We start from the raw sequence: 14,266 nt of genomic DNA, 5'->3' as shown, positions 1-14,266 counted from the left end.
GAAACAAGGAAGTATCAATAGATAATATTATCAGAGATGTGCTGCCAGTTAGAATGAGACAGCAGGAATTCACTGGAGGAATTACAGATGTCAGTAACAACTGTTCTGCCTATTAGTGTATGTTTTGTGATTCTGTGTTAAAAGCAACAATATTTCCAAAAAAGGCCTACAGCACAGGGATCTATCCCTATTTGCTATCCTCGGGGTCTTTCCACAGTGGCTCTTCTGCTTCTCCAGATTCCTTGAGTATGTTCCTAATACTTGCCAAATGCCCCTGTCCAGCAGGCCTGTCTCTTCCTTTTGTACTTCTGCTCAACACACACAATGTGATTGTACCTTATTATTCCAAGGGCCTTTCATACCAACAAAGGGTTTTCTCCAGAGTCACCCCAGAGTTACTGACAGAGTTCCCAAATTTCATCTGCTTTTGACTCATCTCATTGAGATGAATTATCACTGGGGACTAGAAGGTGTTAAATAACAATTTTATGCAGTTATTATATCTGTTTCATTTGTTGCCTAGACTGAATTCACATTCTGAAAATGTAATGCACTTATTTTGTCATCTCATCTTTTGGATCGTACAGTAATAAATCCTAATGAACTTCAAAATTTCTGACATAACTTTTTTTCTTTGTATATTCCCTGTTTAGTCTGAGATGTTAAAGTCTGTACAGCTTGTCAAATACAAGTAGGAAACAAATTGAAAGGAAATAAATTGAAATAAAATAAAACATAGTCTGATTCCATAAATACTCTGTAAAGGCAAAACCTCTTGCTACAGGTTCATTTTTCACCAAGTATTGACATTAGAATGGCTCCACAAAACATTTAAATATTTATAAAAAGTGAACACAGAAAGAAATCATGAGACAGACACAAAAGCCCTCCATTTTTTTTTATAAGCAGATCATTCAAAAATGAATAAAATCCAATCACACTTAATTCAATCATGTTTTAAAAACTAAGATCAGTGGGCAAAAATATAGGAAGTCACATCCCAAATAAAGATATAACACTTCTTTAAATTGTTATTCTTGGCTTTGAAAGATACTTCTTTGCCTGGAATAGTTAGGTTCCAGAAAAAAAAAAAAAAAAAAAAAAAATCACTAAAATCAGTCAGTCAACTGCCTAGGGGAAAAAAAATGCAGAAGATAAACTACAGCAACTCAGGTTTAGCAAACTTGATTTTACAAACCAGCATTCTGTCAGTCCACTCTTACAGATCTTCCTGTGATTGCCACTCAGCCTACATTTTCAGTGTTACCCATGACACATTCCAGACAGTTATGATTACTTAAAGTGAAGTCAGATTTTAATGTAATCCTGCATCATTTTCACTCTCGCATTGGATTTTCTTCTCTATCAGCCTGAAGTACCCATAACAGTTACCAGAAAAAAAAAAAAAAAGAAAAAAGAAAAAAAAAAAAAGGGTTTTAAAATAAGAATCAAAGGAGACATTGTGACCTCCAGAATACAGGGGGCAGAAATACAGTCCCAGCTTTGACATTAAAAACAAATGGGAGAAAGTTGCTATTGTGTAAGACACATATACAAACACACACATACAAAAAAAAAAACCCCGACTCTTGAATTTCAAAATATTTTGGTTTCTACCCAAAACGAGACCAAAAATCTGAGTGTTCCAAACTGTAGTTTTACCCTTTTTTCTTTTTAAACTAGCAAAGCAGTTGTCACAACATAATCCCTACAATAAAGGTATCTTCAGCAAAGAAATGGAAAAGGAAAGCTAAAACTTTTAGCCTTTCTCTACTCCATTTATTTGTGTTATAAGCTTTGTACCCTTGACACACACCCTTCACTTTCAAAAGGTTTGTGAAAGACAAATTCTAAACAGGGCTGAATTAGTGACAGAGAAGTGGCTATTCCTGTTGTTTAACCTGTACATGTATCAATTTAGTACCTGAAGCCACTTTTCTGATTTTGTTTTATGACTTCTTGTTTGATGATTTCTTTCTCAGTTAGCTTAGGCTGTATGTTAACTGAAACAATTATATTATTGGAATACTGGGGGGTGGGAACTACAATTAATCATGCAATGAGTTACAGAGGGTTAATGGAAAATATTTCTCAGTAATCTGGTAAACATGGGCACACAGGTGCCCATTAATTTGGATTAAACAGCTCAGCCGGAGTTCTGGTCAGTCTGATTGCACTCTTTCCCATGCTGTCTTACCTCCACCCCAATTCCACCCCAATCCTATCCATATAATCACCTATTCACCTTTTTTTTTTTTTTTTTTTTTTCCTGGGTTAACCTTCTGTCAGTTTAGGGAGCTTAACTGACTGATCCAGGAATCATTCTGGTGTGATGGAAATGGCAGGCATATGTTGCCTGGACTGGGACTGTACTTATCAGTAGCAACTATATTACAAATCAGCTTACCTCTTCTCATAAAACTGCTTTTTCATAAGTATTCTATCCCTTCTAAACTGAACAGCTTTCAGCTTCTTCGTTCTTGTTATGCTAACTGAATTGCTTGCTCAAGTGCCATATTCTCTTCCACTGAAGTTTACAGGTAATAAAATGAGGAGAAAGAACTTTGCCCTCACTCTTTCCCCCTTCAGAAACAACAGAAAGATTGTTTAAATAATAATAATCATCATCATCATCATCATCATCATCATCATCATCATCATCATCATCTGTTTGCACTATATGTTGATTTTAGCACTGTTAAACTCATTGATGCTATTTCAAATCAAACTCAATGAAAAAAGTGCATGCACACGATAGTAATGCTGTGTAATTATGTAAATGCAGAAATCAAACTGGGAAGTTTAAAAAGCATGTCTTATCTCACTCTGAATACATCCTGCTAATCTCATACCATAACACGGGTTTAAAAGATAAACTTTTCTTAGGGAAAAGATCAAAAAGTATTGAAATGACTGACTGTTGACTTAAAAATCTGCTTCACCTGCTTGCTGAATTTTAATTTAAATGAGATCCACCACACTTCATGTCATTGTTTTAAATATCCAATGCATTTAAATTGTTATAAAGCATTCCATTTTGGACCATTCAGATTGGAGAGATAAGGTACAAGAATTCTGGACCCCTTATTGAGAAAACAAACCTGGCTATCCCAGTATCACAGTTTCATTCTGTATACTGGCAATATTTTTTAAAGAGAATTTTACTGCAGTTGGCTTATCCTGGTAGAAATGTTGTGAATAGCTTTGACAGACAGCAGTTTTGTAATTAGAAGGACATAGGCTTAGTTGGGATCTGCTCTTGTCTGATTAGACAGAGAGTATTTTACCACAATTGGCTCTAGTCACTGACTGATTTTTGTTTCCAAATACCTGTCATCACCGTCACTGATGCATTCAGGAAGAGCAAGACTACAGCCAAACAGCATGATGTGTTGATAGCAGCTGAGACGACTGAGATAGCTGAAGAACTTCAGGAACTTTTCCATTTCAATATTTTTGACAATGGAAAGAACTGAAGTTAGAGTGGTGTAGTTATATGGCAGCATTTGGCACTGGCTGTTGGTGATATTTATGCAGGCACCTGTGAAATTAAAACAATATATTTAGAATAGAAGTATCACCATTTAACAGTTGCTTCAAAGTATATATTGAATTGATTAGTCAGTACATATATAAGCAATGCCTCTACCTCATGGATAAGATGGCATTCCATAATGCTATTATAACAATTTCCAAAAATAATTGTCTAAAAACAAAAGGAATCTGAAGAAGCTTAGTAGGTTAGCTTGGAAAAGCAACTAATCTCAGGTATTTTTATGATTATCTAACCCTTTACAAAACTGTACGAGAAATAACACAAAAACATTTTCTTTCTGACACTGGTTGGATAAACACACCATAAGGATAGCCTGAACATGGCCAAATTTGGTTGAAACTAAGCATGGAAATTCTGCAAAAAAAAATAAGTTGTTGGATTCTAAAGCTGTTCTATTTTTAATATTTCCACAAAATTTCTTTTTGCTCTTCTGGTACCACACTATTTTGCAACTTTCCTGTCAAAAACATCAGCTTGCTTACCTATTTTCCCACTGTGATGCTTTTCCCTTCACAGTCTTTCCTCTTTACCCTACTAGTGTGGAATTATCTTGTTTTACTGGCTGAACACCTACGCTGTCCTAAACTGTCATTGTCCCATTCTCAGTCTACCACAGCAACCTTTCGCTGTTTGTGTCCTGTCATATGCAGTAGGCCACCTCAGCTATGCATGATCACCAGGCTAATTTACTACATGAAGTTCTTTTGAGTGAGTTTTACATACCTACATCAGTTTAAGAATTTTCATCAAAAACAAACTAATAAACCTAATATTTATTACAGCTCCCTGATTTGATGAAGGCCTTTGTAGGCCATCTGGTCAGACTGGCATAATTTTTTCAAACTCAGAGAGTATTCACCCTGTACAATAAGCAGGGACCTCAGCCCATTCTCAAGACCAGACTCTGCCACTAATCCCATTGAAAAGCATTGTGTTCATGCTAAATGACCATCCCAACACTAGTTTTCTGAAGGAGGGAAACTCTTGAGAGCATTCAAGCTTTAGCACTCCTGTTCTCTTTATTTGAGCAAACTGGACATAGACACCAACCAGGGTAGAATCTTTCCATCATCAGACAAATTGGGACTGGCTTCTTCCAAGAATTGTCTGGGACATCTATGCCTCACTTCCCAAGCTGATAAAATTTGGGGATGTAAGGCAGACAGAATGAAGCTCTAACAGATCAGCAAGTCTGTCTCCCCTTCATCTTATAGTATAGACAAAGCCTTCACTGTCCAAATGAGCTTGAGGCAAATTCTGCTATCTATGGACTAATCTGTAGTACATCCTCATGCAACAGTAGGGGAAGCAAAGCAGAGTGAAGAAAAAATGCTTTCAAGCTTTTTCAAATTGTAATGTTTTTGATAGGAAGAAAAAAAAAAAAAAAAGTTAGGTTTCAAATTTTATCAAGACTTGGTAAAAAACAATTGCTATTTTTCAGATGTCTGGTGAGTATACTCATGCAGTTTCTTCTTTTGCCTTCTACCTCTCCAGAAGTCTCAACAAAAACTGAGGAATTTAATTTTGCTCTACTGCAATAATGGCAAGTGTCTCCCCTTATTTTAATCTAGCTAAAATTATGTCCACAAATTCCCATTTTAAGATTTTCACACCTTCAATACTGCCAACAACATTCCTTAGCACCAGTGTACACCCATTTTCTACCACAGTCTCTTCTCACTCCCACAGTCCAGAGAGTAATTGATTTGTTCATCCAGGAATCATATTTTTCTATATAACTCATAGAATCACAGAATCACAGAATTATTCATGTTGGAAAAGATCTCTAAGATCATCCAGTCCAACATTTAACCTAGCACTGGCAAACCCACCATTAAACCATGTCACTAAGCTCTATATCTAGATGTTTTTTGAAAACCTCCAGCAATGGTGACTCCACTACTTCTCTGGTAAGCCTGTTCCACAACCCTTTCAATGAAGATTTTTTTCCTAATATCCAACCTAAACCTCCCCTGATGCAACTTAAGGCCATTTCCCCTTGTTTTATCACTTGGTGCTTGAGACCAAAACTTACCTCACTATAGCCTCCTTTAAAGTATCCCTTTTAAACTCAGGGCAAGATTCTCCATTGACAATTAACAGTAAAATATGGAAGATCAACAAAAAAAAAAGTGATGAGTTTCCAAATTAAGAGAACTTTCAAAACTGCAGAGTGCAGTTTTCAAATGTAACTGTGAGTTGGTACCACATGACAATGACTTTCAGTGCTACTCCAGCTCTGAAATTGTACAGGTATTCTACGAAAATACCACCAGGATAATCATCAAAGCTGCATGTTAGGCTGTCAGATCAAAATCTGGAGATACAGAAATAGCTTTCACAGATCTAGAGTAAAAAAGATGAAAAAAAAAAAAAAAAAAAAAAAAAGTGGAGGGAAGGATATTCACTTCAGAATCACAAATAGCTTCTTTTTAAAAGACACTAGAGATCCATCATTGCTTCAAAGACAACTCACTTTGTGACTTTTGCAACATATCTTGATCTGCTATAAAAACTTAAAACCTCTCTCCATTTTTTTGCATTCTATTTAGAACTTCAACAAACTCATTGCCATTTACTAGTATCGTAAAGATTATTTTTCTGGTAACATTTTTATTGCTTGGAAAAACTTAACATGAAAACAAAAATGTTCTGATTTAAAGATTAAAAATATTGAAGCACTTACAGCAAACATTCTCTAAACCGCTAACATCCTCACAGTCATCTCTTGCCTACATTCTTTCATTGAGGCTGGGACTACATATTCAGTAACTGCTGTGGCAATACAAAAACATACTGATGCAAAATTCTGAGTGTCCTTCACCCACAAAAAATTCACACTGAAGTTATTTAAATAAATTAAATTATCCTAAACTAGGGGGAAGGGGAGCACATAGTGCTTACACAAGTGGAATTTCAACAGAATGATTCACAAAATCACCACCTATCTCCTGAGGCATAATGGCATAATAGCCTCTGCCATGGTGTGTGCCATGAAGCTGACACTTTGGCTTACATCATGTACGTGGGCTACTGTGGATCTTTTAAAATTCATACAAACCTTATAGAGAAAATTTAAAGTTCCTTCCAGCTGTCTGACCTTTTACAAGTGCTCTGACACAGCACTGAATTCAACATTCTTGGCCAAGAAGAAGAAATTTCATAGTAATTTTAGAAGACCTTTTTAAAATAAGAGAGATGGAAGAAAGGACTAAACCCAGGACCTGCCCCTTGTAACAGAATCATTCGTGGTCCATCTTCAGTTCCATGAAGTTCCATCACTTCAGTATTCACCCAGGCATGCCTGTATCCTAGAACACTCTCCGGGAAAGCAGGTGTCTGGCTTAAAACCTGGTATTTTAAACACCGGTGCTCAGTCCACCTCTTCTATTTGTTACATATTTCACCCAGCGTATAAATTGTAGTGCAACTACAACTACACAAAGTCCATGCTCTCCACAATTCTGAGTCAAAACATGTAATTTCAGGGCAATAACAATTGTTTTATCACAGTGTCATCATATACATCCCAGATTCTCACTGCAGTAGGAACAACATGTGCTACACTCTCAAGAACTTTCTCTGGCAAATTCAGGGAAGCCTTCTCAGACGTTTAGTTCAGTGCAGTACTAATTAGCTCAGGAGAAGCACCCCACTGGCTCACTTACATTGTACAGAGCTGCAGAGAACAGATGCCTGAGCCCTTGCCAAGGCAGCCACAGACCTCTAACCCAGCAGCCAGCAGCCGCTGCCTTGTAGCTTTATAGGGGACCTTGCTGCATTTGCTGATTTTCCCTCAAGTGCTGCACAGTTGCCTAAGTTGGTCACACTTTGAGTAACTCACTATTTTACAGCAAGGTTATTTCCCCTAAACAGAGACCAAAAGATAATTCAGAGATTTTCTATTCTGATCATCTGCATCAAAAAAGCCCTTCCATTAATTCTTGCATCAAGCCCGATAGCTTATGATAGGTAGGAGACAACTTTCAGACAGGCAAGCTTGCTGAGTGACAGAATTGCTCAGTATGTTGGCAAACACTGGTGTAGACGCAACACTACAGAGCAAGGAATACTTTTTGTTAAAGGTCATTAAAAGCAGATGAAAGGTCATTTAAAATGCAAACAAAAGGAACAGCTTATTTAATGAGGAGTAGGTACTTAAATAAAAAGGTTAAACAGATAATGAAAAAAATACATAGTATGAATAGCAGTGTTCCTTTTTTAAATAAAATTGAAAATTTGAATAATTAAAAAATCTTGCACTGACAAACGGCCACAGAAATAAGAAAAGAATGCAGTAAACCTCAAAATGCATTAACTATCCTGCCAAATTGCTAAATTCTGTTCCATATGTACAGGCTAAGTGCATTCTATAAACAATATTTCTCTTCAGTGCCAGAATACTAATCACATACATGACTGGATCTGACTGATGGTGCAACATACTAACATGAAACATGTTCCCAACCAAGCAGGTAAAAGAAGGTAAAGACCAGAAAAGAAGAGAAATGCCAAAGAGGTGTCAGAAAACCTTCACCTATTTGCTTACTTTCTCCAGAAAAGTAACAAGATTTGTTAATTATGGGGAATAAAAGGTACATGAACCATTTTTGGCATTACCTAGGCAGGGAAAAAAAAGAGCAGTGAATGGAAATAACAACATGTGAACAAGCTGTTGATCAGAGCAGCATGGTTCCTAATTATATGGGCCATTTTTGACATTCATCTAAATTAAAAGTTTTCTGCTTATCACTGGCTATTGCCAAATGGACCAAACTGGTAACAAAAGGTCTTCCTTCTACAACAATTGCAATACAAGTCCATGGTTTGACATTCAGTACTGCTTAAAATAATTTAAAAAACACATTTTCTCTTTCTCTCTCCCCTTTTTGGATTGTTCGAGAACTGGACCAGAGAACTGAGCTGCCTGAAAATAACCACCTGCATTCTTTCCCAAAAAGCAATGTTTATGGCAGCCTCAAAGAAACACCACTGGAACTGCAGCTTATGCCTGACTGATTGCTTTCCTTTTAGAGCACTCAGCCTTCCTTGTAGCAGTCAGGTTGTAGTTCCTCACTCAATTTTTTTGAGGCCATGCAGTGAACCAGCTCTGGGTTTTAGCACAATTGGAATACAAAATTGTTCCTGTCCCCAGACTTCCTCCACTTTTTTTTTTTTTTTTTCCTGACATGCAATGGACAAAAATAACTAGCTCATTCAGATTATATCATTGAGTTAAATAGCTTTTTGGCAGCAAAAGCATTTTGCCTAGGACCAGAGAAGGGGTTAGTTACCAGTGGGTAACAGAGCTTGCTCGCAGCCTCTGAAACAGTGCATTTGCAGAATATGCCATCATTGCCCAGCACCACAAAGAACATTAAAAAGGATTAGGAAAAAATAAATTGCACCACCAGAACCAATTCCTGACTGATAAGAATGAAAGAACATTTCGACTTTAAAAACACATGTATAAATTTTGTGCAACTCAGAATTCTGCATGCATCTATTTTCTAAATTGCAGTACAGAGGAAAACTGAAATCTTTCCTCATGGCATCAGCAATTATAAATGCAGTGCAATTACAAATAATGCCTTCAGTTAAAGCTACTTTAAACTGGTCCAGATCTTGGCTATGGCGTTTCTTTAACTAAAATTCCACAGCACATCTGCAAAACAAACCTGTCTCAGGTACATAAACCATAACAAGGTACATGAGAGCACTTGAAGATGCAAGTAAGCAGCCTGAAGTTTGTATCCCAGGTCAAGCTTGCTGATACTCCACTTAGAAAATAATCTTTTTAATCAGAGCAACTTTCACAGAACGTCTTTAAGAAGCTTATGGAAATTGAGACAGTGTTCAATGCAGCAGCAATCATCAGCTGCTTTGCTAAAGAATACTAAGTATTCTAGTTTAGTATACTTATATACTATATATATATATACCAATATATAAGTATATATACCTATATACTTAGTTTAGTATACTTAAGTACCAAGTTCCACAGCTGAAGTCCACAAATTCATTGCCTCAGGGAGTGAATTCACCTCTGCTGAAACCAGGAAAAAATGGCAACACTCATCTGGCTCTTTCATAGCAAAAGCTCTACTAACATAGAATGAAATCTCATCTTTAAATGTCCTGAAAATCTCTAAGAAACCCATTAAAAAGAGCAAAACCAAAACAAGCTCATCCATTCTAACTTAGAAACCTCTCTAACTTGCCTATGACAACAATTTGTGGATTTCTTGATATGGGAATGATCCTTATCAAATCAATGTTTCAAACTGCCATGTTCTTCAGACCTTAAAAGGGTCTTGTGATTCTGCTTGATTTCACAGTCTCATATTCTATATATGAAGCTACGCAATGCCTTTTTTTCCTTGTCAGTCTTGTTGCTATTGTATATCATGGGCTTTTGCTGCAGATGAAAGGAGCACAGCATCCCACCTTGAATCTGGTCTTTTCAGCAGAAATCTTTCCAAAATTCATTACTGTCTGCAAAAATGTTAATACCTCTTTTAATTCACTGTGACATCTTGGTACATTTTTCATTTCAATTAAAACAGAAGACAGATAGATTTTCTTAGCCTCCTTCCAGCTACGAATTTCTCTTGTACACTCCACTTGGGACTGAACATCTGATATTGCATTTCAGATGTTTTTCCCATAACTCAGGAAAAGTGCCTCAACAAGTGACTTTCTTCTGGCCCATTTCAACAGATGCCAGGAACTATAATCTGTCCTTTGGAATCAGCCCAGCAGGGAAATCTACACATTGTTTTCTCCTTAGTTCAAATATCAACAGTTTAAATCAACAATTTCACAACAGAAGCACAGTCACTTCATTTTTTTTCCCAATTTTTTCACATTAACATTGGTTTGAAAACATGATTTCCACAACTCACAGCAGTCTCCATTTCCTGACGGGATGGAGAGCTTGGCTGCTGAGGGTGTACAACAAGTTTCTGTTGCAGTCTGAACGCATTCTCAGACCCTTCCTCACATTTTTTCCACACTCATAGAAAAGTTGCATATTTGTTCTCCTCTGGCACATGTTGTACATAATGGAAAATGCCAACTGATTGTAACAGAACAGCACACATCCATATAACACTGTTGAAGAAAACAAAAAGGATACACTTGTTCTGGAGGGAGAAATACCAACATTTCTACTACTAGAAAGAGCACTGTTGGCAAGGATCACTATGCCTGTTTTCTTCAGCTTTCTCAACATTAGGCATAGGTGGCAAGGTGTTGGCAATGGGGTGCTGCCAGCGGCTTCTGTGAGGAGTTGCCAGGGCTCCCCCCACCAGAGACAGCCAGATCCAGCCATCTCCAACAGCCCCACCACAGGGCATGGCTGGGCCTAGCAGCCCAGGTGGTGGCAACTCTGGGTAAATGTGTTTAAGAAAGGGCAAAAAGCTGCACATGAGAGCAATTTTTTTTTATTTTTTTTTTTTTTATGTGAGAAATAATCCTTCAAACACCAAGGTCAGAGAAGAATGAGTGAGAGGAGGTTCTCCAGGCACCGGACCAGAGATTCCCCTGCAGCCCATGGCAGAGACAACTGTGGAGCAGGAATTTCCTTGCAGTGCACAGTGGAGCAGATGCCCACACTGCAGCCTACTTTTTGACTCCGTGCCAAAGCAGACAGATGAGCAATGAAGGAACTGCAGCCCATGGAGAAGCTGCACTGGAGCAGGCTTCCCTTAAGGAACTGCAGCCCATAGAGAACATGCACGGGAGCTGTTCTGGATGGCTGGACCCCCATGAGAGAGACCCCGTGCTGGGGCTGGGAAGAGGTGTGAGGAGGAAGGAGCAGCAAGAAGAAGCTGGTTAGGACTGACAGTAGCATCCGTTCACCACCCCTCTGTGAGGAGAAAGAGAGATCACACTAAAGGGAGTGAAGTTGAGCCTGGGAAGAAACGTGTGTTGGGAAGAGGGAAACAAGCTTTTGAACAGCAGATCTGAAATGGAAGTCGAACTCCAAGGCTAGATGAGAACAATCGCTCTGCACATAACTTAGCTCAGCTAATGACTTTTACAATTTGAGAGGAATGAGTGACCAGACTCTTCAACAAGCCACCTCATTTTTGGAACTCTGCTTTTTTCACCTGAGTGCTTTCAGACACTGCCCTTCTTGTGCTGAGGCACATACTTGCTTCTTTAATCCCTTAGGTAGGAACAGCTGAGAGCAGGTAAATTCATCAACCAAAAGTGATGCTGAATACCTACCCCCATGAGGTGTGAGCTGGCCTATATTCCTGATCTGGTATTTTGATTAACTATTTCCTAATGAACACTTCCAAATTACAGGATTCCTTAGTGAAATTGGAGACGTATTTCAAATAACCTGCCATTAAATAAGCAAAAGGTACAAAACTTAAATTAATTTTAGGATTAGATCAATCATTACAGACTATTTTCCATGGCACATTAGGTTGGACTGCATTTTGCTGTTGTTTGGAGAAAGGCATTACTTTGCTATTATTAACAGGATTTATTAAAAGGGGGGGAGGGGGAGGGGTACAAAAAATGGTAGCTTCCACAGGACCAAGGCAGGCATCCAGATGATTCTTTTTTAACAAAAGCATTTTCAATAAATGAAAACAAATGCTAACCTAATTGACAACATTTAATTGTGTGCCAATGCTGTTATGTTCAAAAAAATCAGTGCTTTATAAAAGACTTACAATGGTTGAGATATTCAACAGGCTCTGAATAGGACAGCATAGTAATAAGGTGTACTTGAACTGTCCCAGTTGTCTCTGGTTAATTACCTTTCAAGAATAGACAGATTGCTCTTCTGATCTCTTTGGTAGGAGATTAGGATCCTTTTTTCCGACTGTATCTCACAGTGATAACTGATGTTCATCTCACTTTCAGACAAAACTAATGCAGCAAACCCTATGTAAGCCTGTGAAATCTGTCTAGAAACTAGGGACAGAACACAGTACCTCACTTGCTAAGCAAAACACTGCAAGTATGTGAAACCTATGCTTTGTGAACTGCAATTTCCTGCTTGGCAGTTTGCAGGTGGAACTTAAGATCCTGCTGTACTAAGGATCTGGCTTAGGAAGGACTAAACTGAACAGGCTAACAAAGGGCTGATCAGTCTAACAGATTACTGTTGGTTTTCCCACAGCTGGAAAACAAATTTCCATACAAAAGTTGTATGGAAAATTCCCACAGCTATGCTTTGCAAAAGTATGTCTGCGATTGTTTCATTATGGCATAGGTAGCCATTGTCTGTAAAAGTCAATTTGCTTCAGACAGAAATACTGCAACCTAGATCTTCTGAATTTGATTGCACATTTGGCAAAGTGTGTGTTGCAGAACATGATGTATGACTTCCTGGGCCCTTTCTTTATTCTGAGGGGCTGCTACTCACTCTCTTGTCTGTATCGATGGAATTTTCTTTTGAGCATCACATTTTTAAAATATTCAGTAATGGACCAGTTCTGTTTCTACTATTGGAGTTCAAATGCTTCTGTTAACAGGTTAGTTTAGTTGTCTACATCAATGGATGTTTCTTTGTGTAAAATGTTTCGATGTGTAAAAGGACTAGATTTATACACAGGTGTCTAAGAGCTTAATATAACTATCTTGAAGTTTCCTGTAACTGCATACAGGTTCAGTTGTATTTAAACCTTAAGAACATCATGCTTCCAAGTTACTTGTGCAAACTGAGATTTTGAAATACTTGTATTTCAACCGCTCTTTCTAGGATTGAAAGACTCTTTCTTTTATATAATTCCAATAATAACTACAGATAGTTTCCCTCAATGCTGTGTCTTATAGCTCTTTGTTTACTTCTCTATGTTGGTTACATAGAGAGCAATGACAAGCTTCCCTATAAAAATTAGGACAAATTATCTCAAATGTAGTCAGACAAAATGCTATGCTAAACTTCTTTCAGCCATTCAAAATGTGTACCACTCTCTATGTGCAAATGCTTTTTTTAAACCTTTCAATCATAGAAATACCAGCTGGAAGAACACTCTGGAGGTCTCCAGCCAACCTGCTTCTCTAAGTGAGATTGTCATCAGCACGCTGGCAGCCATAGCTTTGCCTGGCTATGTCTTGGAAACACCCAAGGACAGAGATCCCACAGCTTCTGTGGGCAAATGGGTTCCACTGGAACCTATCCAATACCCATCTGGTGAAAAAGTTTTTCCCAGTTTCTAGTATGAACTTCTACTATTTTATTTCATAGGAGAGTATTATGATTTTTAAACTGTCAGTTGCAATGAAGGGGAGACAAACATATTTTGTGTACAGAATAGTAGCCAAATAATTTATTGGGCAATTTATCACTTTTTCAAATTCCCATCCTCATTACCTTTTCAAATCATGTTACTCATTATGTTATTCTTGGATTTCACATGATTGTGAAGCATGACAGTGACTGTTAATCTCTTTCTGTTGTATCAGTGCTTTGACCTTCCTTTTGGACAGCAGCTTGGATCTTACCATTTTATATTGATGATGGCTCTATCTCCACATCTGGCTGCACCCTATGTACTGCAATCCATAATAGACCATGGAGAAGCATAAAGGAGATCAACTTTAATAAAAAAATAAATAAAAGCACACATGGCTACCAGCTGTTAAGGTGTACCTTTTGAAATTAAGTGATCGGCAATCACAATATAGAACCAACCATGCATCAACAACATCTTTTTTGCCGAAGTAACCACATAATTGACT

At 37.7% G+C, this 14,266-nt stretch overlaps 1 protein-coding gene across 1 annotated transcript in view; it reads right to left on the bottom strand.

The window, feature by feature from the left end:
• CORIN (corin, serine peptidase) overlaps positions 1-14,266 on the bottom strand; it is a 129,542-nt gene that overhangs the window by 85,126 nt on the left and 30,150 nt on the right. The window contains exon 4 of the mRNA XM_032186670.1: positions 3,331-3,541. Within this exon, the coding sequence (XP_032042561.1) occupies positions 3,331-3,541 (211 nt within the window). The remainder of the gene's footprint in view (positions 1-3,330; positions 3,542-14,266) is intronic.

This window comes from Aythya fuligula, chromosome 4 (assembly GCF_009819795.1).
Source record: "Aythya fuligula isolate bAytFul2 chromosome 4, bAytFul2.pri, whole genome shotgun sequence".
NCBI classification, from domain to species: Eukaryota; Metazoa; Chordata; class Aves; order Anseriformes; family Anatidae; genus Aythya; species Aythya fuligula.
This window is presented reverse-complemented; position numbering and strand designations above follow the sequence as displayed.